The sequence below is a fragment of the Pongo pygmaeus genome, chromosome 12 (assembly GCF_028885625.2).
Source record: "Pongo pygmaeus isolate AG05252 chromosome 12, NHGRI_mPonPyg2-v2.0_pri, whole genome shotgun sequence".
Taxonomy (NCBI): domain Eukaryota; kingdom Metazoa; phylum Chordata; class Mammalia; order Primates; family Hominidae; genus Pongo; species Pongo pygmaeus.
This window is the reverse complement of record NC_072385.2, coordinates 57,952,668-57,979,668: the sequence shown is the minus strand read 5'-3', so window position 1 is coordinate 57,979,668 and position 27,001 is coordinate 57,952,668. Positions and strand designations below refer to the sequence as shown.

At 40.3% G+C, this 27,001-nt stretch overlaps 1 protein-coding gene and 1 non-coding gene across 9 annotated transcripts in view; one reads left to right on the top strand and one right to left on the bottom strand.

Annotated features, from left to right (window-relative positions):
* Positions 1 to 3,163: 3,163 nt before the first annotated feature.
* Positions 3,164 to 3,298, top strand: LOC129031009 (small nucleolar RNA U109). The gene has a single exon (XR_008500892.1). It is a non-coding gene; the product is annotated as a small nucleolar RNA U109 (small nucleolar RNA).
* Positions 3,299 to 5,903: 2,605 nt separating this feature from the next.
* The window catches only part of EVA1A (eva-1 homolog A, regulator of programmed cell death), a 154,473-nt gene continuing 133,375 nt past the window's right edge, over positions 5,904 to 27,001 (bottom strand). For all 8 annotated transcript variants that reach the window (XM_063648576.1, XM_054474886.2, XM_054474883.2 and 5 more), the window contains one exon: positions 5,904 to 7,188. In XM_063648576.1, the coding sequence (XP_063504646.1) occupies positions 6,815 to 7,188 (374 nt within the window). In that variant the 3' untranslated portion in view covers positions 5,904 to 6,814. The remainder of the gene's footprint in view (positions 7,189 to 27,001) is intronic.

The following is a 27,001-nucleotide window of genomic DNA, read 5'->3' as shown; positions in this document are numbered from 1 at the left end:
ATTTTTAATGTTAAATTTAATATTTAGGACAAGGAATGTATCCTGATATATACTGATTTGGGCTGTGATATGGTATGGCTCTGTGTCCCCACCCAAATCTCATCTTGAATTGTAATCCCTATCTATCAAGAGAGGGACCTGTAATCCCCATGTGTCGAGGGAGAGAAGTGATTGGATTATGGGGGCAGTTCTCCACGTGCTGTTCTCAAGATAGTGAGCTAATTCTCATGAGATCTGATGGCTTTATAAATGGTAGTTTTTCCTGTGCTGACACATGCTGTCTCTCATCTGCCACCGTGTAAGACGTGCCTGCTTCCCCTTCTGCCATGATTGTAAGTTTCCTGGGACCTCCCCAGCCATACAGAACTATGAGTCAATTAAGCCTCTTTCCTTCATAATTACCCAGTCTTGAGTATCTCTTTATAGCAGTGTGAAAATGGACTAATACAGCAAATTGGTACTGGGAGTGGGGCACTGCTATAAAGATACTCGAAAATGTGGAAGTGACTTTGGAACTGGGTAATGGGCAGAGGTTGGAAGAGTTTGGAGAGCTCAGAAGAATATAGGAAGATGTAGGAAAGTTTGGCCCTTCCTAAAGATTTGTTGAATGGTTTTGGCCAAAATGCTGATAGTCATGTGGGTAATGAAATCCAGGCTGAGATGGGCTCACATGGAGATGAGGAATTTATTGCAAACTGTAGCAAAGGTCACAATCACTCTCTCACCTGCTGTCATGTAAGATGTGCCTGCTTCCCCTTCTGCCATGATTGTAAGTTTTCTGAAGCTTCCCCAGCCATGTGGAACTATGAGTCACTTAAACCTCTTTCCTGTATAAATTATCCAATCTCGGGTATTTCTTTTTAGGAGTGTGAAAACAGAATGATACAGGTTGGCAAAAAATTAAAAGATTGACACCGCATATCTGATCACAATTTTTCAGAGGAGTTCATTTTGCAATTTGTGCAATCTCAACATTAGTCGAGAAGATAAGGAAAGACATGGGAAACAAGGCTAATTTTGCTCTGCTCAAAGCTGATTAGAATAATGAGTTTAGCTACCTTTATCAGAACTGTCACTCTGATAAGCATGATATTGAAGCTTTTGTGACAGTTCAAATTAGGTTCAAAATAGTTGGAAGTTCAAAATAGGTGGAAGGTATTGCCTGACTCACTTTACTTCAACAAAGTAGAATATATGTATATATGTAAATAAAATATTAGAATAAAAGGGGAGAAGTACCATGAAAAGCATATAAATAAATTAGAAACTATTCAGCATAAGGAGCAAAAAGGCAAGAAACATGTTAACTTTGAATATTCATTATTGTGAATTATTATAAGGGGAGATGAATGAATATCCTTTCTGAACATAAGGTAACTCCAATTGAAGCATAAGAAGTTAAAAGTAGTAAAAGGAAATGGTTACCTAAAGAGGGTTACTCTGCTCTATAGAATTCCCTTTGAAGTTTTAGGATCAATTTTACTCATGAAGAATGAGTTAGGAATAAGCCTGTCTGAAGACAGAGTTGGAAGCAGAGACTTCAAGAGCCCTTCCAGCCCTCAATTCAGGGTTGTATTTCTCCTAACACAAAATACAATGTGGATGTTCCTGGACAGTGAGTGGCCCACTATGTGGTCATTCAGAAACCCAGGCTTCTTCCCTTTTGTGGCTCCACCATCATCTAGAGCCTCAGAATTCTTTTCTGAATCTTCTGCATCCAGCCAGCAGAGAGAACAGAAGATCATATGAGCCAACCAACATTGAAATGGCAAATGTCAATTAGGTAGGCCTGCCATCTTCCATTGGCAAAACTCTGTCACACAGCCACATATACCCAAAATAGTGTCTTGGAAATATAGTCCATCTGTGTGTCCAGAAGGCAGAGAGAACAGGGTTTGGTGAATACAATATAGTCTTTACCTCAGTTCAACAAATAGTTGCTGAAAGCATATGATGTGTGCATCCTACTGGGACCCAATAACAAGGCAGACTCCCTGCCTTTGAGGCACAAGTGAACAATTTCACAACAGTATAGTAGGAACAAGGAGCATAACAAGCACAGGATATGTGGAAACTTAGAGGACAATACTTAGCCCAGCCTGGAGAAGTCTTGGAAGGCTTCCTGGTGGAGGAAACACTTGTGCTGAGCCTTGAGGATAGGTAGAAAAGTGGGAGAAAGAGGGAAAGTTATTTTAGACAGAAGCAACAATTGGGATAAAAAGTGTAGAAGAGAACTATAAGCAATTCGATATTATCAGAATGTAAAGGAATGAGCAAGGAGGGGCAGGTGATGGAGCTGCAGGAGCCTTCTATGGAGAGCCCAGTATGTTATGTAGAAGTATTTGGACATTTTAAATAGGCAATGGGGAAAAAATGGGAGATTTGAAAGAGAGATTGGTATATGAGCAGCCATGCATTTAATAGAGGTCACCTTGGTAGCTGTATTCAGTATGGCTTTGATGGTGGCAAGACTTAGATAACAATTTGGAGGCTTTTCCAATTGTTGAGGCAGGAGATGATAAGGGCTTAAACTAAGCTGTAAAGGAAGAATCAATGCAAGAAATATTAATGACTTAAAATTGGGAAGATTGTTAATTGTTATATGTGAAGCTTCAAGGAAAAGAAGGAAACTGGAATGGTCCCAGGCTTCTGATTTGGGTAACCTTGTAACTTGCCTTGTCATTAACTGTATTAGTCCACTCTCACATTGCTATAAGAACTACCTGAGACTGGATAATTTACAAAGAAAAGAGGAATAATTTGCTCATCATCCGACAGGCTATATAGGAAGCATGGTTGGGAGGCCTCTGGAAACATACAATGATAGCAGAAGGCAAAGGAGAAGCAGGCACATCCTACATGGTGGGAGCAGGAGGAAGAGAGAGAAGAGGTGGTACTACAGACTTTTAAACAGCAAGATCTCATGAGAACTCACTATCATAAGAACAGAAAGAGGGAAACCCGCTTCCATGATACAATCACCTCCCACCAGGCCTGTCCTCCAACATTAGAGATTACAATTCGACATGAGATTTGGGCAGGGACACAGATCCAAACCGTATCATTAACTGACAGAAAATATAGGTAGAGACATAGGTCTGGGGGGAAGGTGAGTGCAGTTTTGGGAAGTTGTCCAGCTATCTATTGTAAACTTAGGGGCATACTGCATGTAGAAATGTTTGCTCCTCTATCCTTTGGGAACAGTAATACATTCATAACATGCTACATGTAAAAAGGACTCCCCAGGGCGGCCAATCTTATGGTAGAGGTTGTATGGTAACATATTTTTCCTTCATAAAAGTGGGAAAATAAACTTAGAGGCATAAAAATACCATCAATTTACTGTGTTCATGGATTCTATGAACTAAGAAGTTGGACAGGGCTCAACAGGGGTGATTTATCTCTATTTGTCAATGTCTAAGGCTTTGGTTGGAAAGAGTCATATGCCTGGGGGCTGGAATAACTTGGAGATTTCTTCACTCACTGCTGGGGTGTTGGTGGAGAGGACTGAAAGGCTGGCTTTGGCATTATCAAATGTCTAGTAGCATTCCTAGCCTCTAGCCACTAGATACAAATAGCATCCCATGCACCCAGCAGTAACAACCAAAATGTCTTCCTGACACTGCCAAATTTATCCTGTGGGACAACTGTCTCCTGTGGTTGAGGTCAGTGGGCTATATGTGTCTGAAACTTCGTCAGGACTGGAATGAGATTTTTCAAGTCATCAGTGCGTAGGTTATCCTTAGAGTCACTGCAATATATGAGATATCTCAGGATGTAGGGTGAGAAGATCAGCTCTTCAAGGTTAGAAGGATGGACCCATATTGAAGGGGTTGAGGAAAAGAAGATAAAGCATTAAGAAAACTAAAAAAGAAAAACCAAGAGAGAGAGTAGGAAAACCAAGAAAGACAGAAAAGAGTGGTGCAGTGGCTACTGCGAGTGCCTGCCTAGAATCTTATCTCCACTTTCTTCTTAGAGAAGCTCAGTCTCTGGCACACGATGACCGGTGATTTCATCCATGGACCTACACAAGCCAGACCATAGAGTCCTTCCTGTGATTTTATATTTTAAGCCACAGAGCAAGGTGTTTCTTTTCTCTTCTGTCCTTATTGAAACTGTGTTATTTCCGAAGTCCCTTTGGTGTGCTCCCTGCCACAAGGCAAAGGTTCAGCTAAGTGCGTTTAGAGATGCCATGAGTTGAAAATGACCACCTGTCCCTTGCGGCTCAGGAAGAGGCTCTTAAGAGAAGTTGGTGGGAGCACTAATGCCTGAAGAGGATTTCTTGGACTCCTAAGTCATCTTTAGTTCGTAAAGTTATCTCAGAATTTTGTCAGCTAGTGCTTCTCTGTGAAACTTCCAAAGACCAGGAAACTGGCACCAAAAGCATCCCTTCCACGTTGTGTCTTGCTTCTGACTTCTGAGCTAAACAAGCCATGAACCTGTGCCAAATATGCACATACATAGTCTGTGAGCTGTGTGGGGGCTTGATCAGAAGCAAGCACCCCAATACACTATATTGTACAAGTGTGTTACAGTTTCATCTGCAGTAGAAGACAATGAAACCAGCAGCAGAAGGAAGCAAAGTGGAGAGCTGAGAAAGACCAACTTTTTGGTAGCATTTAAGATCCTGGATCCAGTCATCTCTGAAGCCTCAGATCCAGCCATGACCTTCCAGTTGTGTGAATCAATAAATGCTCTTAAGTGGAATATCTTTCTGTTGCAAATGCAAATGTTCTAATACAGAAACTAAAACCAGGTGTGAAGTGATAAACCTAAAATGTGGAATTGGTTGAATCAAGATAGGGAAGGTTGAAAAGCTGTACTCCTTGTTATATAAAAGTGAAGCAGCTGCTACCTAGTGTATTTTATGCCTCAGGCAATGTCCCCACCACCATAATTACAAGAACATTATGGACTTGGTCAAAAGGATATGGGAGTGAGAACTGAGACAGGCATCTGCCCTGGAGCACTCCCAAACACCTCTGCTACTGCAGTCCCTGCCCAATAAGGCTCGTAATCCCACCCCATACTCAGCTTTGATGCTCCCTGGTGATGGAAATCAGCTCCCAATTGTTCCATTTTTCTAAAAGGTGGAGACAAGGATAGATGACGTTAATCTAAAGCCCAGGGGAATCAGATGATTCCTGCAATTGTTGCTAACGGACTGAAACCGCAAGGGCAGGGATCTAGATTCAGAGATGCTGACTCAGCAAGATTTTTGGCACTGGTAGCTAGCTAGCCAATGTTGCTAGCCACCCAAAATTATATAATCAGGCCAGCGACTGAGTGTTGCAAGTGAACTTTATTGCCCCCTTGGCAAGCAAAGATTATAATTATGAGTGTTCAGTTCTTAAGAGAGCCCTCCAAGAGTCCTTACAACAAAAAGTGGGTTGCTAAAGCAGTGGAGACCTCACCAAAGGAAGTCTCCTGACCATCCTCTTAAGCATGGTGACGAAGTCAATGAACAGGGGAGATCCTCCGAGCAGGAAGGCCCTGGAGCACCCAGATAGACTGATTAGGAATCTACTCCATGGCAAGAGAAGGGAGTCAACAGAGACAGGTCTCACTCTTCCTGTTTACCAGCTTAGGGGATGTTTTGTCCTCTGTAACCGATTTCTAAATTGGCAGAGCCTGGCTTCTCCTCCTTCCCTACCAACTTCTTTTCATATAAGGGCTACCATCTTATTTCTAGCTTTAGGTAAGTCTTCTATTCCTCTATCTGCTTAACAACTCAACTATAGCAATCATACATATAACCTACAGAAAGTGAAAAGCCCATTATCACACAGGAACCATCTCCCCACTCTAATCCTTGAGGGGCCCAGCAAAAGCCCATACCCACGTATATAAAAGGGTTGTCATTTAAGGTAAGGGTAACCACAGAGACAGACATGCGACCAAAAAGATTTTATGTAATCTTTATTTTTTTTATTCCCATCCTAACTTTGGCTTTAATCCTTACCTCTCATTTCCATTCTTTTCTTTGAAATCCAAATTAAAAAAAAAAAAAAGTGTTTAAAATCACAATTATCTAGAGTCATAATAAAATTTTCTTGTCTCCAAAGAGGGGGAAAACGCACCACTTTTATTTTTGTGCAGCATTTTCAAATATGCATGTCAATATATATTTTATAAACTATTTAAAATAAAAACCCTTCATCCTTTGAGGTTATTGACAGTTTCTAGTTCACTGACACATCTCCCATAAGACAATAGTTCTATTCATTTTCATGAATGAGGTGGGAACTACACTAAAAAATAGGATTTTAATCCCTGAGGTGTCAGTTAAAATGGACGAGGTTGCCCTTGCAACACAAGATTTTAAAAATCAGCCTTAAATAATAAGCATGGATCATGCTATTTGAATCAGAATCACCTCCATAGCATGAAGTCATTTAGGAAATTGCATTTATTGGGTTAAGTTCACCCTGCTATTCCCAGCCCTCATGCTATAATGATCTTTCCTTTTGCAAAGGAATAACACAGAGCAAGGAAGTCTGCTGAAACTTCTGAGATCCTCAGAAATCAAGAGAAACCACAGTCGCGTTTCTCCGATCTCCATCCACAGTGTGGGAGAGGGTTTTTCAGCACCATTCCAAGACCTGGAAAGGTTGATGAACTACTTTGATTTTTCTACTTCTCCACACATTTGGCCAAAAAGGAGCAATCCTCCTGGCTAGAAAAGGGGCATGTCCTGCTTTTTCTCTGAAATCACAATATTAGCAGAGCTGGGTTCAGTTCCTTGTGCCCACTGTCCCTGCAGACGCTCTCCTTTCCAGGCGGCCTCCAGTGGTGTCCGGGGTCTTGCTGCTCCCTAATAGTAGCGGTTCAGGCTCCTGGTCCCAGGCACCTCAGGCTGGCCATTCATCCAGATCTCCCTGATGATGCGCTCGCGCTCCTCCAGCCGCTGGGCGCGCTCCAGCTCCTCCGCGGAGGTGAACACGTTCTTGTTCAAAGTCCTCTCGAAGCGGCGGTGTCTCCGCACGGAGAGATCGGACGCGGTGTCCTCACTGCCGTCCTCGCTGTCGCTGCTGTCGCTGCTGCTCTCTCTGTCCTGCAGGAACTTCTTCCCAGGACGCCGCCTGCAGTCTGTGTGGCAAGAGATCCTTATCACCAAAGCAGCCAGGGTCAGCACCAGCCCGATGCACACACCAGAAACAAAGTACAGAGCTGCTCGCTCAGGATTTTCTGGAGGAAGAAGGGGAAGAAGCAAGCATTTGAGAGATGACAACTCCATATGCAGAGATCCAATATGACTCCAGCCTACACCTCTCACCAGGCCCCAAAGTTTTGATGGTTACAAATATTGTCCTCCCATGTGACATATTTTATAATGTATTCAAAATATAATTATTGATAAACGGTGAATCTGTAAAAGGTACATGAAATTCTTTCACTCTTCTTGCAACTTTAACTTAGAGATTATTCCCAAATGAAAAAGTAAAAGAAAGAATAACAGTAATTATTTAGCACCTACTGTATGCAAGCAGCTGTGCTTAGGTGTCATTTGTTTAAGAGATGTATCTATCTAAAACCTCTTTTCACCTAGCCCAAAACATCTTTACTTGTGAATTTGCTCATGCACCCCCACTGAATTACCCTTTCATCACAGTGGTAGACAGCTTCTGAGATGAACCCCATCTCCTAGTATTCACACCCTTGTGCAATCCTGTCCCCTCAAGTGGTGGACCTAGTGACTTACTTCTAAGAAATACAGTTGACCCTTGAACAACATGGGTTTGAACAGCACAGGACACCTATATATGGATTTTTTTCAAACAAACGTGTAGATTGAAAATATGTTATTTGCGAGATGAGAAATCCACATATAAGGAGTGTCAGCTTTTCAAATATGTGGCTTCTGCAGGGTCAACTGCAGAACTTAAGTATGCATGCACGGATTGGGGTATACACAGGGATGCTGGAACAAATCCCTTGCGTATACCGAGGGGCGACTGTAGGATATGGCAAAAGCAATGGGTGATTCTAAGATTAGGTTACATAAGACTGTGATTTTTATCTTGTTCTCTTACTCTCTCCCTCTCTGGGGCTCTTCTTACTTGCTGGTTCTGATGAAGCCAGCTGCCATGTGTGAGCTGCCTTATGGGGAAGTCCAAGTGGCAAGGAACTAAGGGTGGCCTCTGGCCAACACCCTTTGAGGAACTGAATGGTGCCAACAGCCATGTGAATGAGCTTGGTTGTGAATCATCTCTCCATCTAGTCTTGAGGGGACCACAGTCCTGGACTTGCAGCAGCCTGTGAGAAACCTTGAACCAAGGAACCCAGCTAAGCCACACCCAGATTTTTGACCTGTAGAAACTGGGAGATAATAAATGTGTGTTTTCAGCCACTATGTTTTGGGGTAGTTTTGTAAAAAGCAATAGTTGCAATCAGTCACACATTGAAAGCCAGTATAGGTATTTAGGAGTGGCCTCAGCAGGTTAACTGAAGGGGGAGGAGAAATTTGAGCTCTTTCCTTGGTGAGAGAAGATAACAGTCATTCTGTTGACGATCAGTATGCTTAGTGGGCCTAGTTGTGACCCCTGTAAGATGTGCTTAACAGAATGGGAGTCTTTGAGTGAACAGTTTTCATTCTAGGTACCTACGAGGACAAAGGAACAGGCCTGGCCTTGAGTACACTGTACCCAATGTATAGTCTTTTATCCCTCACCCCCTTCCCACCAATTTCCCCTGAGTCCCCACAGTCTATTATATCCTTCTTATGCCTTTGCGTATATTTGGACAATTTTTGTAGGTTCTGGAAATTCAAAGACTTAAATAAGATTCAGTTCTTGCTCTCAGAATGCACCTAGTCTACTGGGGGGACAGATGAAAGCAATGGACAGAAAATAAAACAATGGGCTGTTAATGATGGAAGCACATTGTGAGGGCAACCAGCCCTAGATGCTGGTCTAGGGCTTGTTCCAGGTCTAGTGGCTTGTTCCAGCACTACATGCTGGTCTAGTGGCTTGTTCCAGGTCACGCTCACAAAGGTAATGGCATTAAGTTGTGTTTTCTATTTCTGTGTGCTACTTATTAGGATTCTTTTCAATTCAAATACAAAAACTTCATTTTGTTTCACCCTGGTTCCAGATTGTTAAAATTTTTTATAATCTTGATGTTGTCATCCAAATTAATCTCTCTGACTACACATTGGGTAGAGTGTACACTGCTCTGGTGATGGGTACACTAAAATCTCAGAAATCACCACTGAAGAACTTATCCATGTAACCACAAACCACCTGTACCCCCAAAACTATTGAAATAAAAAGAAAAGAAAAAAATATTGTCCAAATATGTTCCTAAAATTTCATGAAATCCATTATATCATCAGCCCCAATCTTTAAAATAGCCCACTTATTTCTTTTTCTTCTCCTCCTTTCCTCCTTTGTTGGTTGTCTTTTATGAAATAAAAGGCAGAAGCCAAAAGAGATACTGTTACATCCCTAGGCCACATGACAAGGTAGAAAGGCTCAAGCAAACAAACCCAAATCTATTCAGTTTCAAAGCCTATTCCCTTCTCATCATTTCCTGGTGCTTCTACGGCATCAGTGTCAATGCTGAGGTGTCATATATTACACAAGGCTGTTGGGAGGATCAGTGTAGATAATGCATGTGAAAGTGCTTGGTAAACGTTCCTTTCTGGGTAAATAAAAGGTGGTCTTGTAAGATCTAGCTAAAGCAATTAGGCAAGAGAAAAAAAATAAAAGGCATCCAGATAGCAAGAGAGGAAGTGAAACTATCACTCTTCACAGACAATACGATTCTATACCCAGAAAACCCTAAAAACTCTGCCAAAAGGCTCCTCAAACAGATAATTGACTTCAGTAAAGTTTTAGGATGCAAAATCAATACAAAAATCAGTAGCATTTCTATGCACCAACAATGTCCAAGCTGAGAGCCAGATCAAAAGGTAATTTCATTTACAATTGCCACAAAAATAATAAAATACCTAAAAAATAGCTACCCAAGGAGGTGAAAGATCTCCACAACAAGAATTACAAAACATTGCTGAAAGAAATTAGAAATGTCACAAACAAATAGAAAAATACTCCATGCTCCTGGATTGGAAGGATCAACATTGTTAAAATGGCCATACTGCCCACAGCAATTTACAGATTCAATGCTATTCCTATCAAAGTACCAACATCATTTTTCACAGAATTAGAAAAAAAATGGTTCTAAAATTCATATGGAACCAAAAGAGGGTTCAAATAGCCAAAGCAATCCTAAGGGGGGAAAAAAAGAAAAGCCAGAGACATCACATTACCCAACTTCAAGTTATATTGTAAGACTACAGTAAGCAAACAGTATGGTAGTGGTACAAAAACCAACACATAGACCAATGGAACAGGATAAAGAACCCAGAAATAAAGCTGCACACCTATAGCCATCTGATCTTTGACAAAGTCAACAATAACAGCAAAGGGGAAAAGATCCTCTATTTAATAAATGGTTCTAGGATAACTGGCTAGCTATATGCAGAAGATTGAACCTGGACTCCTTCTTCTTACCATACACAAAAATTAACTCAAGAGGGGTTAAAGACTTAAGTGTAAGACCTAAAACTATAAAATCCCTAGAAGAAAACCTAGGAAATACCATTCTGGACACTGGCTTTGGCAAAGAATTTATGACTAAGTTTCCAAATGCAATTGTGACAAAAAGAAAAACGAACAAGTAGGAGCTAATTAAACTAAAGAGCCTCTTCACAGTAAAATAAACTATAAACAGAGTAAACAAACAACCTACAGAATGGGAGAAAATATTCCTAAATTATGCATCTGACAAAGTCCTAATATCTAGAATCTATTTAAAAAAAATTGGGTAAGCAAAATATAACTTCATTACAAATGAGCACAGGACATGAAAAGACACTTTGCAAAGAAGACATACATTCAGCCAACAAATATGTGAAAAAATGCTCAGCATCACTAATCTTCAGAGAAATCATGATCAAAATCAAAATCACAATGAGATACCATCTTCCACCAGTCAGAATGGCCATTATTAAAAGTAAAAAAATACCATGTTGACAAAGTTGTGCATAAAAAGGAACACCAGGCTGGGCATGGTAGCTCATATCTGTAATCTCAACACTTTGGGAGGCTGAGGCAGGCAGATCAGTTGAGTTCAGGGAGCTTGAGACAAGCCTGGGCAACATGGTGGAAAACCCATCATTCCAAAAAACACAAAAATTAGCCAGGCGTGCTGGTGCACACCTGTAGTCCCAGCTACTTCTGGGGCTGAGGCAGGATGAGCGCTTGAGCCAGGTAAGTAGAGGCTACAGTGAGCCGAGATTGTACCACTGTACTCCAGTCTGGGTGACAAAGTGAGATCCTGTCTCAAAAAAAAAAAAAAAAAAAAAAAAAGGAATATAAATTAGTTCAGCCCCTGTGGAAAGCAGCATGGAGATTTCTCAAAGAACTTAAAAGAGAACTATGATTTGACCCAGCAATCCCACTACTGGGTGTATATCTAAAGGAAAATAAATCTTTCTACAAAAAAGATACATGCACTTGTATGTTTACTGCAGCACTAGCACTATTCACAATAGCAAAAACATGGAATCAACCTAGGTGCCCATCAACAGAGGACTGGATAAAGGAAATGTGGTATATATACACCATGGAATACTAAGCAGCCATAAAAGGAATAAAATCATGTCTTTTGCAGCAACATGGATGCAGCTGAAGGCCATTATCTGAAGCAAATTCACACAGGAATAGAAAATCAAATACTGCATGTTGTCACTTATAAGTGGGAGCTAAAAGCTGGGTAAACATGGACATAAAGAAGGGAACAATAGACATTAGGGACTATTAGAGGGGCAGGGTGGGGTGGGGGAATGGGTTGGAAAACTACCTATCGGGTACTATGCTCACCACCTAAGTGATGGAATCATTCGTACACCAAACCTCAGTGACACGCAATTTACCCATGTAACAAAACTACAAGGTACCCCCAAACCTAAAATAAAAGTAAAAAAACCCCAAAAAACAGAAACAAAAAAACTAAGGGGGGGATATGAGAACCTTCTGCACTACCTCTTCAATTTTCATGTTGATTCAAAACAGCTGTATATAATGTGTATTAATTTTTTTAAATCTAGCAACACTGTTTCAGGAAAAGATCTGTTTTAGATATTATTTAACAATTAGCTTAATGTCTCACCTTTAGATTGAGATGCTGTTTACTTTTAAAAGGAACCAAATGTTAAGTTGTCAGTGTATCTGTACATCTCTAGTTGTAGCACTACTGAGTGACTTAGTAAGTTTAAATTTGCACCACACACACTTTTTTTCTTTTAAAGATGGTATTCTCAGAACTCATTTGCTTACAAATAGCATATTCCTATGCCAGATGCTATGGGATCACATCAAAGGCCCCACCTTTATCTTTAGATTTATATTTTCCCAGAGGAACTAATGACCAGAACAGCCCATGAACTCCACACCAATCTGCATTTATTTGTGATTTGCTCATGTCTGCCTGATTATAATTAACATGCACAATGTGTATAAAAACATGCTATCTGATGACAGGCTGGAATGGGCCTGAGTCTTATCTAGATTCTAGAGCAACTTAGAAAATTCTTAAGCCCTCAGATAGAGAGAACATGTCTTGGGGCAAATAAAAACCCTGGACTTGGCCTCCCTGGATTGGGTTAAATCCAATAATTTGCCTTTCTTTTGTAAAGTGGGAGGAAGGCACTCTCATTTATTAGTTAAATGACCTTGAGCCAATCACAACCTCACTGGACCTTCAAGCCTGATAGGAGAAAAGGACATGCAATAAACATAATTGGAATTGAGCACAACCGAGTGAAATAATGGAAGTGGGCATGAGGCACCAATGGGGCAATCTCAGAGAGTGCAGAATTGGAGAAAAGTCAGTGAGTACAGGAAATGGAAAACCAAAAAGCCATAAAGGGTCAGTCCAGAGTGGTCTTCACAAAACCTTGTTCTAGTGATAATAAAAAAGTCAAAATCACTGGGATAAAGCAAAATGAAGCCCATTTGCTGGAGAAATGGGCTCTGCTGTTTATCAAGATAAAATATCTCCCAAGGGTCAGGTCTTGGACCGGTCTACTTTGTCCAGAATTCCCTAGGAGCCCTTTTCCTCTGAAAGAGCCTTGACTCTGCCTCAGAAATCTGCTCCCAATTGCTAACAGAACTGATTTTCTGCCACTAGTTGCATCAGGAAGGAATCAGGTCATTCTACTCAGGGTGACGGATGGTCAGGGAGCCCAGGTTGCTGCCTCTGCCCACAAACTCATCAGGCCATATGCCTAAGTCCCTGTTGGTCTAAAAGGGCCTGAGTTTCATCTCACTGCTCAGCCTTATTTGAGATGAGCAGTCTTCACAGTGGGAACATGTGCCTAAGAGGTGAACAGGCATAGCTGGTTTTAAGGAAATCTATTTCTAGACCTTACACAGCCATTTTCTTTGTTCTTTCCTATATTGGATCTGCCTGAGAAGGTGCCTGTGGTGGAAGGCACAGTCTTACCTATTCTACACCACCCACTGCTTCCCCCATTTCACTAAAGTCAGACCTTTCCCCCACCCCACATCCCATCTTACTATGGTGCACTGCCCAGAGTGCAAAAATGGCCACCAAGCAAAATAACAGTTCCAAATATTGAAATATTGATTTCAATGACAGGAGGCAAAACCCCTAATAACTGGTAACACATTCTTTTCCAAGTCAGTTTCCAATTCTTGGTTTTCAACAAAACTGAAGGAAGGCCTAATCAGGTTGTCAGCTGATAAATCAAAATAACTTTTGATGACGGATCACTCTGATTTTTGGCATACGATGAAAACTTAATTCAAAGACTGGAGTGACTTAATTATAACAAAATTTCTTTTGTTTTTGTCTGCATATTTATGTGAACAAAGTTTCTCAACACCCATAGCTATACAAATAAAAATCAGAAATAGAACTGTCACTGAATCATGCCTCTTTCTGGCAATAAGTGATATTTATTCATGAATACATAAATACATAAACAAATTGAGGGGAAAGGAGGAAATTCATCCATCTCTTTAAGAGATACATTTCCTGTAAATTTTAATTTTAATTTTTAAAAACTCCCATGTACCTTCCAACTTCATACAGAATGTACCTCACAACGATCTCATCCTCTTTTATCTCAAACAACAAGTTCTCTCTCTTACCTCTCTCTCTATCCTTTTCTTTCCCTCTCTCCCTTCCTCCCTCCCTCCCCTTTTCAACCTTCCCCTTTCTGCCTGAGGCTCCCTTCAGTCATTGTCCCCAATGCCCAGAGTCATTTTTTGACTCACTCTTTGGCTTCTAGCCATAAATTAATTAATCTCAGCCATTCTCATGTCTCTTCCATCTCTTTCCCACTCACTGCCATTTCCCCGCACCTGCAGCTTTCTAACTCTGGATTCCACTTCCTTCCACTTTCATTTAATTTTGCACATGGCTGTCAATGCAACATTTTAAAATCTGACTCCTATTATTTACCTTATTACTTTTACAAAAAAAAAAGAGGGCACTTAAGGCTGTCAAAAATCTGGTTCCAATCTCCCTTTCAATCATATCCCCCCAAACTCTTCCATAGGAGCCTTTAGTCCAGACAAGCCAAAGACTTCATTGTACACTCTTGACCCATAAACACACCCTCCTCTTCATGTTCATCCCTGACTCCTCTGCTGGAATGCCAGAGTGTGGGCCCCTTAGTGAATTTTTTCCAATGGATAATTAACCTTCAATAAAACTGAGTCTTTCTTACATTGATGTAGTGCTCAAGTGACATGCCTTGAACTTCACAAATGTTTAATTCCTTCTTTGGTTAGTATGAAACATTCTAAAGGAGTTTTCTTAGAGTTCTGTTAAAGATCACTTTATTATGAGTGTGAAATAAAAATTCTACATAAGGTTATTGTGAAAATTCTCCCCTTAGGAAAAGAAGAATTTAAAGTAATCCTTCATATACTTTGGTTTAGGAGGTATGGCTTTGAGTATATAAATTAGAAATGAGTTTATACTGCTTGGTATGCCCTGGCAACAAAAAAGGTTTTGATTTCTGGCCTTACTTTGGCTTTGCCTCCTTAATCAAGCAAAAGAAATTGAGCCAATTATAGTTACGCCACAGCTTTTCTGAGCTAGAATGAAATGAGCCAAAGAGAGGGACTGGCCCACTTCTGCTATAATGCCCTTGAAGGAGCTGCATAATGGGAAGCTGGCTCTGCTCTCATGGGTAGAGGAAGTGACCCTGTAGGCAGAGTAAGTGGGAATCAGCAGGCGAGCTCCCGTGATTGGCACTGTACATCCATTTTCTGTGGATGATCCTTCAGACCAAAGTCTTGTCCTCTGTCTTCTACACCATGAAGCCTTGAAGAAAGCCTGCCTAGGTTCAGAAGGAGCCATGATTCAGAAGGAGATACCAATACTGCATCCTCCCTCAGTCCCCTCAACCCAAGGAAGACAATTCCCCAACCAAGAGAAAACCTGCCTTAATCCCGGAGTGAGAGAAAGAGGACATGACAGAGAAAGAGTACATCAGTTACACTTGCTTTATTGCCCAACTCATGCAATAACTCAACCTCTCTTGTATTAGTATAAGTGTGTAGCATTAAAAGAACTTAATTTAACCAATCCACATTTGTAGGTTAGAAATAAATTTGGGATAGGCTGTCTTTTAAAGCCTCTAGATAGCTCATGTAGCCACTAAGGCAGCAAATATAACCCTGTCCTCCCTGGAGTATGAATCTGGAGCTCCATAAATCTATCTCCATTTCTTGGAGACTCCTATATTCCCTACAAGAGTTTTCAGACCATGAAGGTTTCTAACATAACAATGGCCACATAATCCAGTGAAATAAAAGTCAAAACCTATAAATGCTGAACAGACATAGCACAGCTTGAGCTATATACTCCTTCTACTTCCCAGGCCCTTCACAAGTGGCATCTCTACATGCACCCTTTTACCTATTCTGGAATCTAAGAATGCTTAAAAATATTAGGGTATAGCAAAGACTTGGAACCAACCCAAATGTCCAACAATGATAGACTGGATTAAGAAAATGTGGCACATATACACCATGGAATATTATGCAGCCATAAAAAATGATGAGTTCATGTCCTTTGTAGGGACATGGATGAAATTGGAAAACATCATTCTCAGTAAACTATCACAAGGACAAAAAACCAAACACTGCATGTTCTCACTCATAGGTGGGAATTGAACAATGAGAACACATGGACACAGGAAGGGGAACATTACACTCTGGGGACTTTTGTGGGGTGGGGGGAGGGGGGAGGGATAGCAGTAGGAGATATACCTAATGCTAAATGACGAGTTAATGGGTGCAGCACACCAGCATGGCACATGTATACATATGTAACTAACCTGCACATTGTGCACATGTACCCTAAAACTTACAGTATAATAATAATAAAAGAAAAAAAAGTAATTAAAAAAATGAAAGGGAGACTACAGCTAAAGGCAAAAAAATATATATATTAGGGTATATACAGATATACATATTGCATACATGCATGCACAAAGAGACATAGATATGCACTCATGGGGAAGAAAGGGAGGGATGAGGACAGGAAGGAAGGCAAGAAGGAAAAGAGGGAAAGAGGGAGGAAGACATTAGATAGATGATAGATACATACATACATACATAGAGTGAGTGAAAGAGCTATCATTCACTGAGTGCTTCTCTTTGCCAAGATCTGGAATAATTCCTTTATGCTGATCATCTGTAATACCTTCAGCCATTACCACTGTTCAGCAGGGTAAGTAGTGTTACTCTTGTTTAAAAGTGGAGGCCAAGATGAGGGTGTCAAATGTAATTCTGCCTGATACTCAAAAGTTCATGCTTTGACCAAAATAGAAAACGATATTAAAGGCAGAAAAACAAGTCATTCTAGCTTTCGTATACTGCCCTCACCCCACCTATTACATAGGCCTAACTTCAAAGATAGTTTCTGAACTCCGTCTTGGAAACCACTGTTCTCCCTCTGTAGCTTAATGAGTCTACCTTGTCCTGCCTCCCAGATCAGAAAACATCCCCTTTTGTCTCTAGTATCCAGATGTGGATTCCTGGACAAGCCCAGCAAGAGCAACCAGACTGGGTAATGGAATTCACTGGATCCCAAGCTGGTGACTCAGGCCTGATTTTCACAGCTGATAGAATTTATGTCATGCCTCTTCCTCCTTTTCCCACAAAATTCAAAACTGGAGCTCCAAGGTGATTGTTTTTTCTCTCCTCTAATACTTTCTGCTCCAGGTCACTTCCTCTTGGCCAATGATCCACCCTGGTCTTGACCAGATCCAGACAGCTGTTAATTACCCAGGAAGCAGAGTGGGGAGGGCTATTGTCAGTTGTTTTCCCTTAGTAAATAAAAATAAATGTATTGCTGTATCTTGTTTCCTGCAGGGTCATTGTTTTCACAGGCAGGAAGAGGCCCTATGTAGAGGTCCTGAAGCTAATTTCATTTGCATCCTCAGAGGTCAGATCATGCCCAACAGACCCCTTGCGGGATAGGGCAGCAGCAGCCAGCCCAGACCAGGCCAGCTGGTCTCCATGCAAGTGCAACCTTCTCTCTGCCTGGGCTTTCTTCTTGGCTCTGAAGCTTCCAATTCCTTGAGTGAAAAGCAAAAGGCTTTTAAAATTGGTTTTGAAAAATATTATTGCGTGTTTTCACTTAAATGTGAGAGCTAAAAAGTTTGATCATATGCAGAAAGAAAGTGGAAAGACAGATAACAGGCTGGGAAAGGTGAGTGGAGGGTAGGAGGGAGGATGAAGAGAAGTGGGTTTACACGGTACAAATATATAGTTAGATAGAAGAAATAAATTCAATGTTTGATAACAGAGCAGGGTGACTATAGTTAATAAAAATGTATTGTACTTGGGCGACAGACACCCTAAATGCCCTGACTTGATCACTACACATTATATACATGTAACAAAATTTCACGTGTGCCCCATAAATTTTCATTAATAAAAAACTATCTTAACCCCCCAAAATAATAAAATAAAAAAAGTGGGCATTAAACAGAATCATGGGGTTTGTGTGTTGTCAGGGAGTGCTCAGCAAAATCTCTTCTCCAAACTCTTTAGGCACTGTAAGAACATCTCTTGCCAGGCACGGTGGCTCACGCCTGTAAATCCCAGCACTTTGGGAGGTCGAGGAGAGCAGATCATGAGGTCAGGAGTTTGAGACCAGCCTGGCCAACATGGTGAAACCCTGTCTCTACTAAAAATATAAAAATTAGCTGGGCGTGGTGGTGGGCGCCTGTAATCCCAGCTACTAGGGAGGCTGGGGCAGGAGAATAGTTTGAACCCAGGAGGCAGAGGTTGCAGTGAGATGAGATCGTACCATTGCACTCCAGCCTGGGCAACAGGATGAGACTCTGCCTCAAACAAACAAACAAACAAAATCTCTTTATGGCATTCTGCCCCACCCCATAGGAAAGGGAAGACCTCCACTAACACTACTGCCCTCTCTAAAATGCTGGAGGAAGCTTCCTTCCTTTTCCTTCCATCTCTGACTTGTTCTTCTCCAGGAAGGAGTATTGAGAAATCTGTGTTCCTACCTGGCTGGCTCTGATGTATGATCCTTTGAATTCACTCATTTCAGTTCATGTCCTTCGCAGGGACATAGATGAAGCTGGAAGCCATCATTCTCAGGAAACTAACACAGGAACAGAAAACCAAACACCACGTGTTCTCACTCATAAGTGGGAGTGGAACAATAAGAACACATGGACACAGGGAGGGGCACACAGGGCTTGTCGGGGGGTGGGGGGCAAGGGGAGGAAGAGCATTAGGACAAATACCTAATGCATGTGGGGCTTGAAACCTAGATAACAGGTTGCTAGGTGCAGCAAACCACCATGGCACATGTATACCTATGTAACAAACCTGCACGTTCTGCACACGTATCCCAGAACTTAGAGTAAAATAAAAAAAGAAAGAATTCACTCATTTCATCCCCTTCCACAGGCAATAGGCACCCCACAAGGAAGCATCCATTGCCCTGTCCCTCCTCCCAATCCACTGGCTCACTTTTCTTCCCCTGCAAGGGAAAGACCTACAATCCCATAGCTGCCCTAGAACTCAACGGACTAGGTAGAAGGCCCTGACACATTATTCCATCCAGCATTACCACTGCTGAAATTCACACTGATGAGGTCAACTTCAAAATTCGAATGCTTTTCTGGGTCCTTCAGTTTAGAAGAAGGGTGTGATTAATTAGCCCCTCCAGTCTGGGCAGCACTTTATGTGGTTGCGCTATAATTAGTTATATAACCATTATCTTTCCCACATGACAGTGAGGAATCTGAAGGCAGAATCCATATGATTGATTCACTTTCGATTCTCTGGGCATTCAGCACAGTGTGTTGCTCATGGTGCATATCTCATAATATTCATTGAACTAAATTATGAAGACACCATTTCCAAAAGTTCAGCTAATACATTTGTTATATGTAAATACATACGTATGTGTATGTATGTGGATATGTGTATAATTTGTGCCAGTATAACATTAAAAGAGTAGGGAAATTTTGGGAGGCCGAGGCAGGTGGATCACAAGGTCAGGAGTTCAATACCAGCCTGGCCAATATGGTGAAACCCCGTCTCTACTAAAAATACAAAAAAAAAATTAGCTGGGCATGGTGGTGCACGTCTGTAATCCCAGCTACTCGGGAGGCTGAGGCAGAAGAATCACTTGAACCTGGAAGGCAGAGGTTGCAGTGAGCCGAGATCGCGCCACTGCACTCCAGCCTGGACGACAGAGACTCTGTCTCAGAAAAAAAAAAAGGGTAGGGAATTTTTTAAATTATAAAATCACCATCATTTCACAACCTGAATATAACTATACAGTGTGTAGTATAGTGAATATTCCTTTGTTCTTTCTCTGTCATATAAACATGCACATATTTATTCACATTTACCTGCTTAGAGTATATATAGACATGTATACATAATTCATATATTTTCCTCTGCATATACTGTACATGTACACTTCACATGTACACAGCATATAACACTGTTCAGTATTGCTCCATGGTCTCCCTCCATCATGCCTAATAATGGCTACATAGTATTCTTCCCAGTGAAAGTGCCACAGTTTACAAAAACTGCTTCCTGCCTTTGGATATTTAGGTTGTTATGAGGAAATATTTTTGAAAAATAAATAATACAAGAAATATTTTTGTGCTTAATGCTACTTCCTTTTTTGCTTGTTGTTTATTGCCTTGCAATGGATTCTCAGGAAAGGAATCTCTGTGTCAAACAGGATACATATTATTATAGCTCTTGATACACGTTGCCAAGTGGGTTTTGAAAAGTGGTACACTAATTTATCTTGCTATCATCTGTGTACAAAAGTACTACTTTCACCAAACCCTCTCTAGTGGAGGATATTCCAACTGTTTAAAAACGTTGCAAATTGTGAGCCCCTCCTTAGGGGTGGTACTGGAGGCCTGGGGTCTTGGCATTTCTCAGCCCATGCAGGAAGCTCCCTGATGAGTGTCTGAAACCTTTTGCAGATTAACTTTACGTACTCTACTGCATGCTTCTGAAACCAGAGTAGGCACAGCCTCAATTCTATGCAGGGAGGATGCACAAAAGCAGAATATCCATGATACATCTTTCTGGAGCAGCAATTTTACTGTGAGATTTGGAAGAAACAAATTTAATTCATTTCCAAGAGAACATGTAAGAACTATCAAGTCTTAGGACACATGGCCAGGACCAAAAGGTGCCCAGTGAAGTGCTGGGGTGGGGCCCTGTCCCACAACCCTTGGGCCAAATAAGAAGGGAAAGTAGAACCTGGGACTGAGGAAGCCCCAGCAACTCCAGACTCCATAGCCATTTACCAAGACTCACAGGAAGAACGAAGGAAAAGGCAAGGCAAGAACTGCAGAGGAAGAACCTACCACAGAAGTTTCCTAGGAGACTTCAAGTGAAGCATCAGCAAAACTGAAAGGCTAATGCCTGTCCACACATCCAAAAGTAGATCTGTCCTGGATCTGTTTCAACAAGTCAGCCAGTTGTCAAGAAACCTGAGATGTGATTCTTCTACCTGGCAGAGCCTCCCATCAAGATATAAACTGGGCTCCCTCTTAGCTTATGGACAGCTGATGTGTGGAGGTGGATCTATGGATTGGCCTCATGCTGCATTCAAAAACTTTGCCTAGGACCCAACAATCATTGCCAAGATGAAAGTCAACAGCCTGAAGTTTGCTTTCATGATGTTCTCCAGCCTGTAACCAAGACATTAGTCCTGGCCACTTCTTCAAACCCGACGCAAGGTTGTGCTGATATAAATGCAAACCCAGCTCTATGCCTACCAACCATCTATGTGGCTAGGACTGCAAATTGAGTATTCAGGCACCAGGCAAGAGGTCTTCCCAGGTTTCCAACTAGACTTTCTAGAATTTCCAAAGATAATGACTTTGCCCTTTTCAGTGCCCATCCTCCAAAGATAATCAGAGGGGGCCTCTGGAAGCCATTTAGACTCTCCAGCCTCCTCCCTAGTGAAAATGGACTTGGATACAAAGAGGCAACCTACTGACCTCAAAGGCACCAGCCCAGATACTGAGTATAGGGGCCCCCTATGACACACCTCATCTGAGCCACATCAAAGCCCAAACTGTTCCTCAACCTCCACCATCCAGACAGCCCAAAACAGCCCTTCAGAATTGTCTTGAGATGGGACAAGAGGCAGTAGAGCTGCAGGTTCAGAATGGCTGCCTCATCCCTCCCTCCTGAAAAGTCTATACCTGCTGATCAGAGCCTCACACCTTAGGGGGCTCAGCCCTCCCAGTAAGTGTCTCCTAAGAGTACCTTCTGGTCTTTTCCTCCTCTGAGGGGAGGAATGATACCATCTGTGCCAAAAAATATATAACCTCTACTCTCACATGACTTGATTGACTGATGAACTGATGCCCTGAGAAGGAAAGAGATGCAGAAGACAGCCTGTGTCTTGTGTCTTGTGGATTCCTGTTTCCCTAGCTGTGATGCCTGTGCAAATGGAGGAACCTCATATAATACTGGGTGGTGGACACACAGACACTGCCTAATAAAATTCAGTAAATTTAAATTGAATTTAAGGGGAACTTATCACATGTCATATAAAAATTTAAGTTGGGGAATTTTATAAGAAAACTGAGTTAAAATGTATAAGGGCAGTAAAATATAATTTTAATAGGAAGCTATGAAAATCATCTGCACTTGCTGTGTAAATGGTTGAATTTTGGATAACTATGTAAGATCATTGATGGGCTTGAAAAGATACCCGCTACTTAATTTTATCAGACATTTACTTTTAAATATTTGCTGTTAACCAGTTAACCAGTTAACCAATACCCTCTCATGTTACTAAAATTTTTTTATTCTGAGGGAGCACTTCTATGAAAACAACAGTAAGATTGTTGCTAATTTTGGTTATTAAAATAATAAAATTGTTTGGTTAGTTTATGTTATTGTTAACCAAATGCTCCTATATATAGCATATTGTACAGACATTTCGATCCATCCTTTTACCCTAGGTCAAAATTCCTTAATTTTATTCATCAAGTTGTATTTACTGTAGATAAAGGAAACATTGTAGTTACTATGTGCTCTGCAGATCTGTACTTTGTTAGAAATACAAATTCTCAGTCAAAACTCACACCTATTTTATAAAAATCTGGATTTTAAATAATACTTTGAGGTAATTTCTATGCACATTAATGATTGTTAAGGGGGATAATTCAATTCTTAAAAGGGGAAGTTTATGTGGGTATACTGATTTGTCAACAAGGTACAATTAAGATTGTACCTTTCAATGTGTATGCATTTTATCTAAAAAATAATCGAAAACCTAATGAAGTGGGGGGTGGGAAATGGTTTGAAGTACAGATTAAACAAAAACAACATACGACTAGTAGATGTTAAAGCTGGGTGACAGGTCTATTATACTTTTTGGTATTTTGTATATGTTTTTAGTGTTCCGTAATAAAACACATGAAATGACAGAGTTGATCTATACTTAGTTCTTAAGATCTTGGTTACCTTTGGAAGGAGAAGGAGAATGTGATTATCAGGGGCATGAGCAAGTGTGACTCTATTTCTTGGTTACACAAGTGTATTTATTTTGTAATAATTCATCAAGCTTTCCATAAATGTTTTGTGCATATGTTTCTGTATGCATGTTATACACCAATAAAAAGTTAAATATTAAAAAATTTACAAATTATATATATTAATACATGGTTACTTATATTCATTCTATAAACATTTACTGCAAGTCTCCAATGCCTTGGGCATAGCTTAAAGGCTAAGGACACAAAGGCCCTCGGCCCTCACAGGATTCACAGTATAAAGGGGAATGAGAAAATCCAGAACTACAACACCTTCTCAAATGCCCAAATTTGTGACTATCATCAATTAAGTTGTTGGGGGTGAGGCTCCCTCACTGTTGAGAGACTGCCTCCCTCATACCAATGTCATGGGAAACGTGATTCGAATTCTGGTTAAATACTAAACAGTTAGCATAACTGTACTTGCAGTTACACATTCAATGAATATTGGTTAAACAGGGAAAAATAATCACCCAAAACTCCTGCTCTGAAAAATATTACTATAAGCAAAGTCAAAAGACGAGTGATAAATTAAGAAAAATATGTGTAATATGTAACAGACACAAAGGACTAATATAGGAAAAGTGCCTAGAAAGAGCATTAAGAAAAAGATCAATAAAAAATGAACAAGAGATATGGACAATTCACAGAAAAAGAAATACAAATGGCTCTTCAACATATGAAAAATGGGGACTGGCACACTATAGCTCACAAGCCAAGTCTGCCCAGCCATATGTTTTTGTAAATAAAAGTTTATTGAACACAATTTTGCCCATTCATTTGTGCATTGTCTATGTCTGCTTTCATGCTACAATGCAAAGTTGAGTTGTTACAGCAGAGACTGGCTCACAAAGCTGAAAATATTTACTGTCTCACCCTTTAAAGAAAAAGCTTCCTGACCTCTGATCTAGAGAAGCAGAAATTAAATAGCACTTAGATATCATTCTTCATCTATCAGATTGTCAAAGTTCAAAAGTTTGAAAACACTGCTGCAGGGGCTTCTCATATATCTTTTAAGAGTAAATTCGTAAAATTATTTAAATGATAATTTATTAATATTTTTCTCAGTTGATAATTTACACATACTTTGTTCCCACAGTTCTTCTTTGGGGCACTTATTCTATAAGAGCACTTGAACATAGATGTCATAGTTATTTATTGCAGCTCTGTTTGTTGCTCAGTTTGGAAAGATTTAAACCATTTTCACTGGACATAAGTAGAGAACTGGTTAAACTATGGATGTCTATCTGTATAATGGAATAATATGTAGTTGTCTAAAAGAATGAGAAAGGTCTCCACATGCTGATCTAAAATATCTCCATAATATATTATTCAGTGAAAAACGTGAAGGGCAAAACAGTATGCATGGTGTGCTACCTGTGCATGAAACGGAGGAGGAGAAAACTATATCCTTATATTTTCTTAATATCTGCATAAAGAACTCTGGAAGGATGCATAAGAGCCTGATGATGTGTCAAGCTTGGGAACTGGATGGAGGAAGCAGCTCTTGGGTAAGACTCTTTGCTACATGTCTTTTTATAATTATTTGGTTATTGAGCCATATTCATTTACTGATTAACTGAGCATCTGATGGGTGCCAGGCACTATTCTACATGCATAGGATATAGCAGTCAACAAAAGAAACAAAAATCTCTCTTCTCCTAGGAGTTCCAGCAGGGAAGATGATACTAAACAAATAAATAAAATATATAGTATGGTGGATGATGGTAAGATGATAAGGAGGAAAAAATGGGAAAAATAGGAAGAAGGATATGAAGTGCTGAATGTGTGTTTTGGGGAGAAGTGGATAGTGATGAGCAAAATTTACTGAGAAGGTGATTTATTTATTTGTTTATTTTAAAATTTATGGGTACATAGAAGCTATACATATTTTTGGGGTACCCAAAGGTGACTTTTGAGAAAAAAAAACTTAAAGGAAATAGAAGAGTGAGACAGGCAAATATACTAAATATTCAAATCATTAAATTAAAATGAGTAATCATTCCATTTACTCTTTCTAACAACCTTGTTAGGAGTTATTAATGAGATCAGTATTATTAACGAGATTATCTTCATTATAAACTATCATATGCTGGTCCCAATGAGTTCCTTACAAACAATTAAAAAAGAAATGTTAAGTCCTCCAATCCAAGTGCTAATATAGAGGGAAATAAAACATATGTGGGAGAGTGTGGGTGGGTGCCTAAGCCCATTGATTCGAGGTGGGGTAGGTTGAAGAGAGATGACCCTAAGAGAGTTCTGCAGACTGGGAGGGAGTCAGCCAGTCCAGGACTAAAAGGGAGAATTCTTGGAAAAGGAAAAGACTGTGCAAAAGCAATGAGGTAAGAAAACACCTGGCAAGTGGTTTAGAATAACTGGAGCAGAGGTCTTGGTCAGGGAGGGTAGTGACTAAATAAAAGCATGGAGCAGTAAAGGTCAGACATTAAAATCTCTGGTAAGCCACAGAAGGAACTTCAGAGTGGGATGCCTCAAAACATCAAGTCCTTTCTTCCTTGCCTGCCTCTGCTCTAGGGCATGCTTTCTCAACTTCAGAACTATTGATGTCTTGGCCCCAATAATTCTTTGTTGCAAGAGATTGTCCTGTGCATTGTAGGATGTTTCTCCACCCATTAGATGCCAGTAGCAGCCTGCATTTCTAAGCTGTGACACCCCAAAATACCTCCAGACATTTCCAGAAGTCCCCTTGCAGAGCAAAATCACATCTGATATGAACCACTGATCTAAAGATTGAAAAAGCTAAAATTCTCATTTTTCCAGCCTCCCTTGCAGCTAGAAATGACCATGTGACACAGTCCTGGCCAATGAAATCTGAGAGGAGATCTACTGGAACCTCCTCCCATTTTCTGCCTTTTTTGATCTTGAATCAGCCTGAACAACAGCAGCCATTTGGCAGCCATGAGATGACAAACATAGAAAAAAGGCTTTGAGAATCACAGAGATATTGGCCCCTACATTTTTTGTTGTATATGTTTAAGGTGTACAACCTGATGTTTTTCTATATATACACATTGTTAAATGATTACTCCAGTCAAGTGAATAAACATGTTCATCATCTTCTTTTTATTTTTTGTGTGGTAAAAGCACCTAAAATCTACTCTCTTAGTGAATTTTCAGTATACAATAAAATATTTTTAACTGTCATCCTCATGCTATACATTAGAACTCTAGACTTATTCATCCCACAAAACTGCAAGTTTGTATCTTTGGACATACTTCTCATATCCTCCTCCTTGCCCCTGATAACTACTATTCTACTGTCTGTTTCTATGTATTCAACTTTTTTTTTTTAGGTTTTATGTGTAAGTGAGATCATACAGTATTTTTATTTCTGTCTCTGACTGGGTATATATCCAAAGGAAGTGAAATCAGCATCTTTAGAGATATCTGCACTCCCATACTCATTGTAGCCCTATTCACAATAGTCAAGATATGCAGACAACCAAAGTGTCCATCAATAGATGAATAGATTTTAAAAACTGTGGTATATTTACAAAATGAAATATTATTCGGCCTTAACAAAGAAAGAGATACTGCCACTTGTGACAACGTGGATAAAGCTGGAATATATTACACTGAGTAGAATAAGCCAGAGAGAGAAAGAAAAAGACAGGCCTCTACATGTTTGTGCTAATGAGCCAATGTTAGCAACCACCTACCTCCAGACTTCTTATTATGTGGGTAAGATAACGTCTATGTGTTTAGGCCACCAAGTTGAGGTTTTCATTTTTTGCAGTTGAAAACAATCCTGACTCTTAAACCACACAAAATTGTTTGGATTTTATCCCAGAGATAATGAGAATCCACTAAGGGATGCTAAAAAATAAAAAGAATTGCATCATCACATCTGAATTTTGGAAACATTAT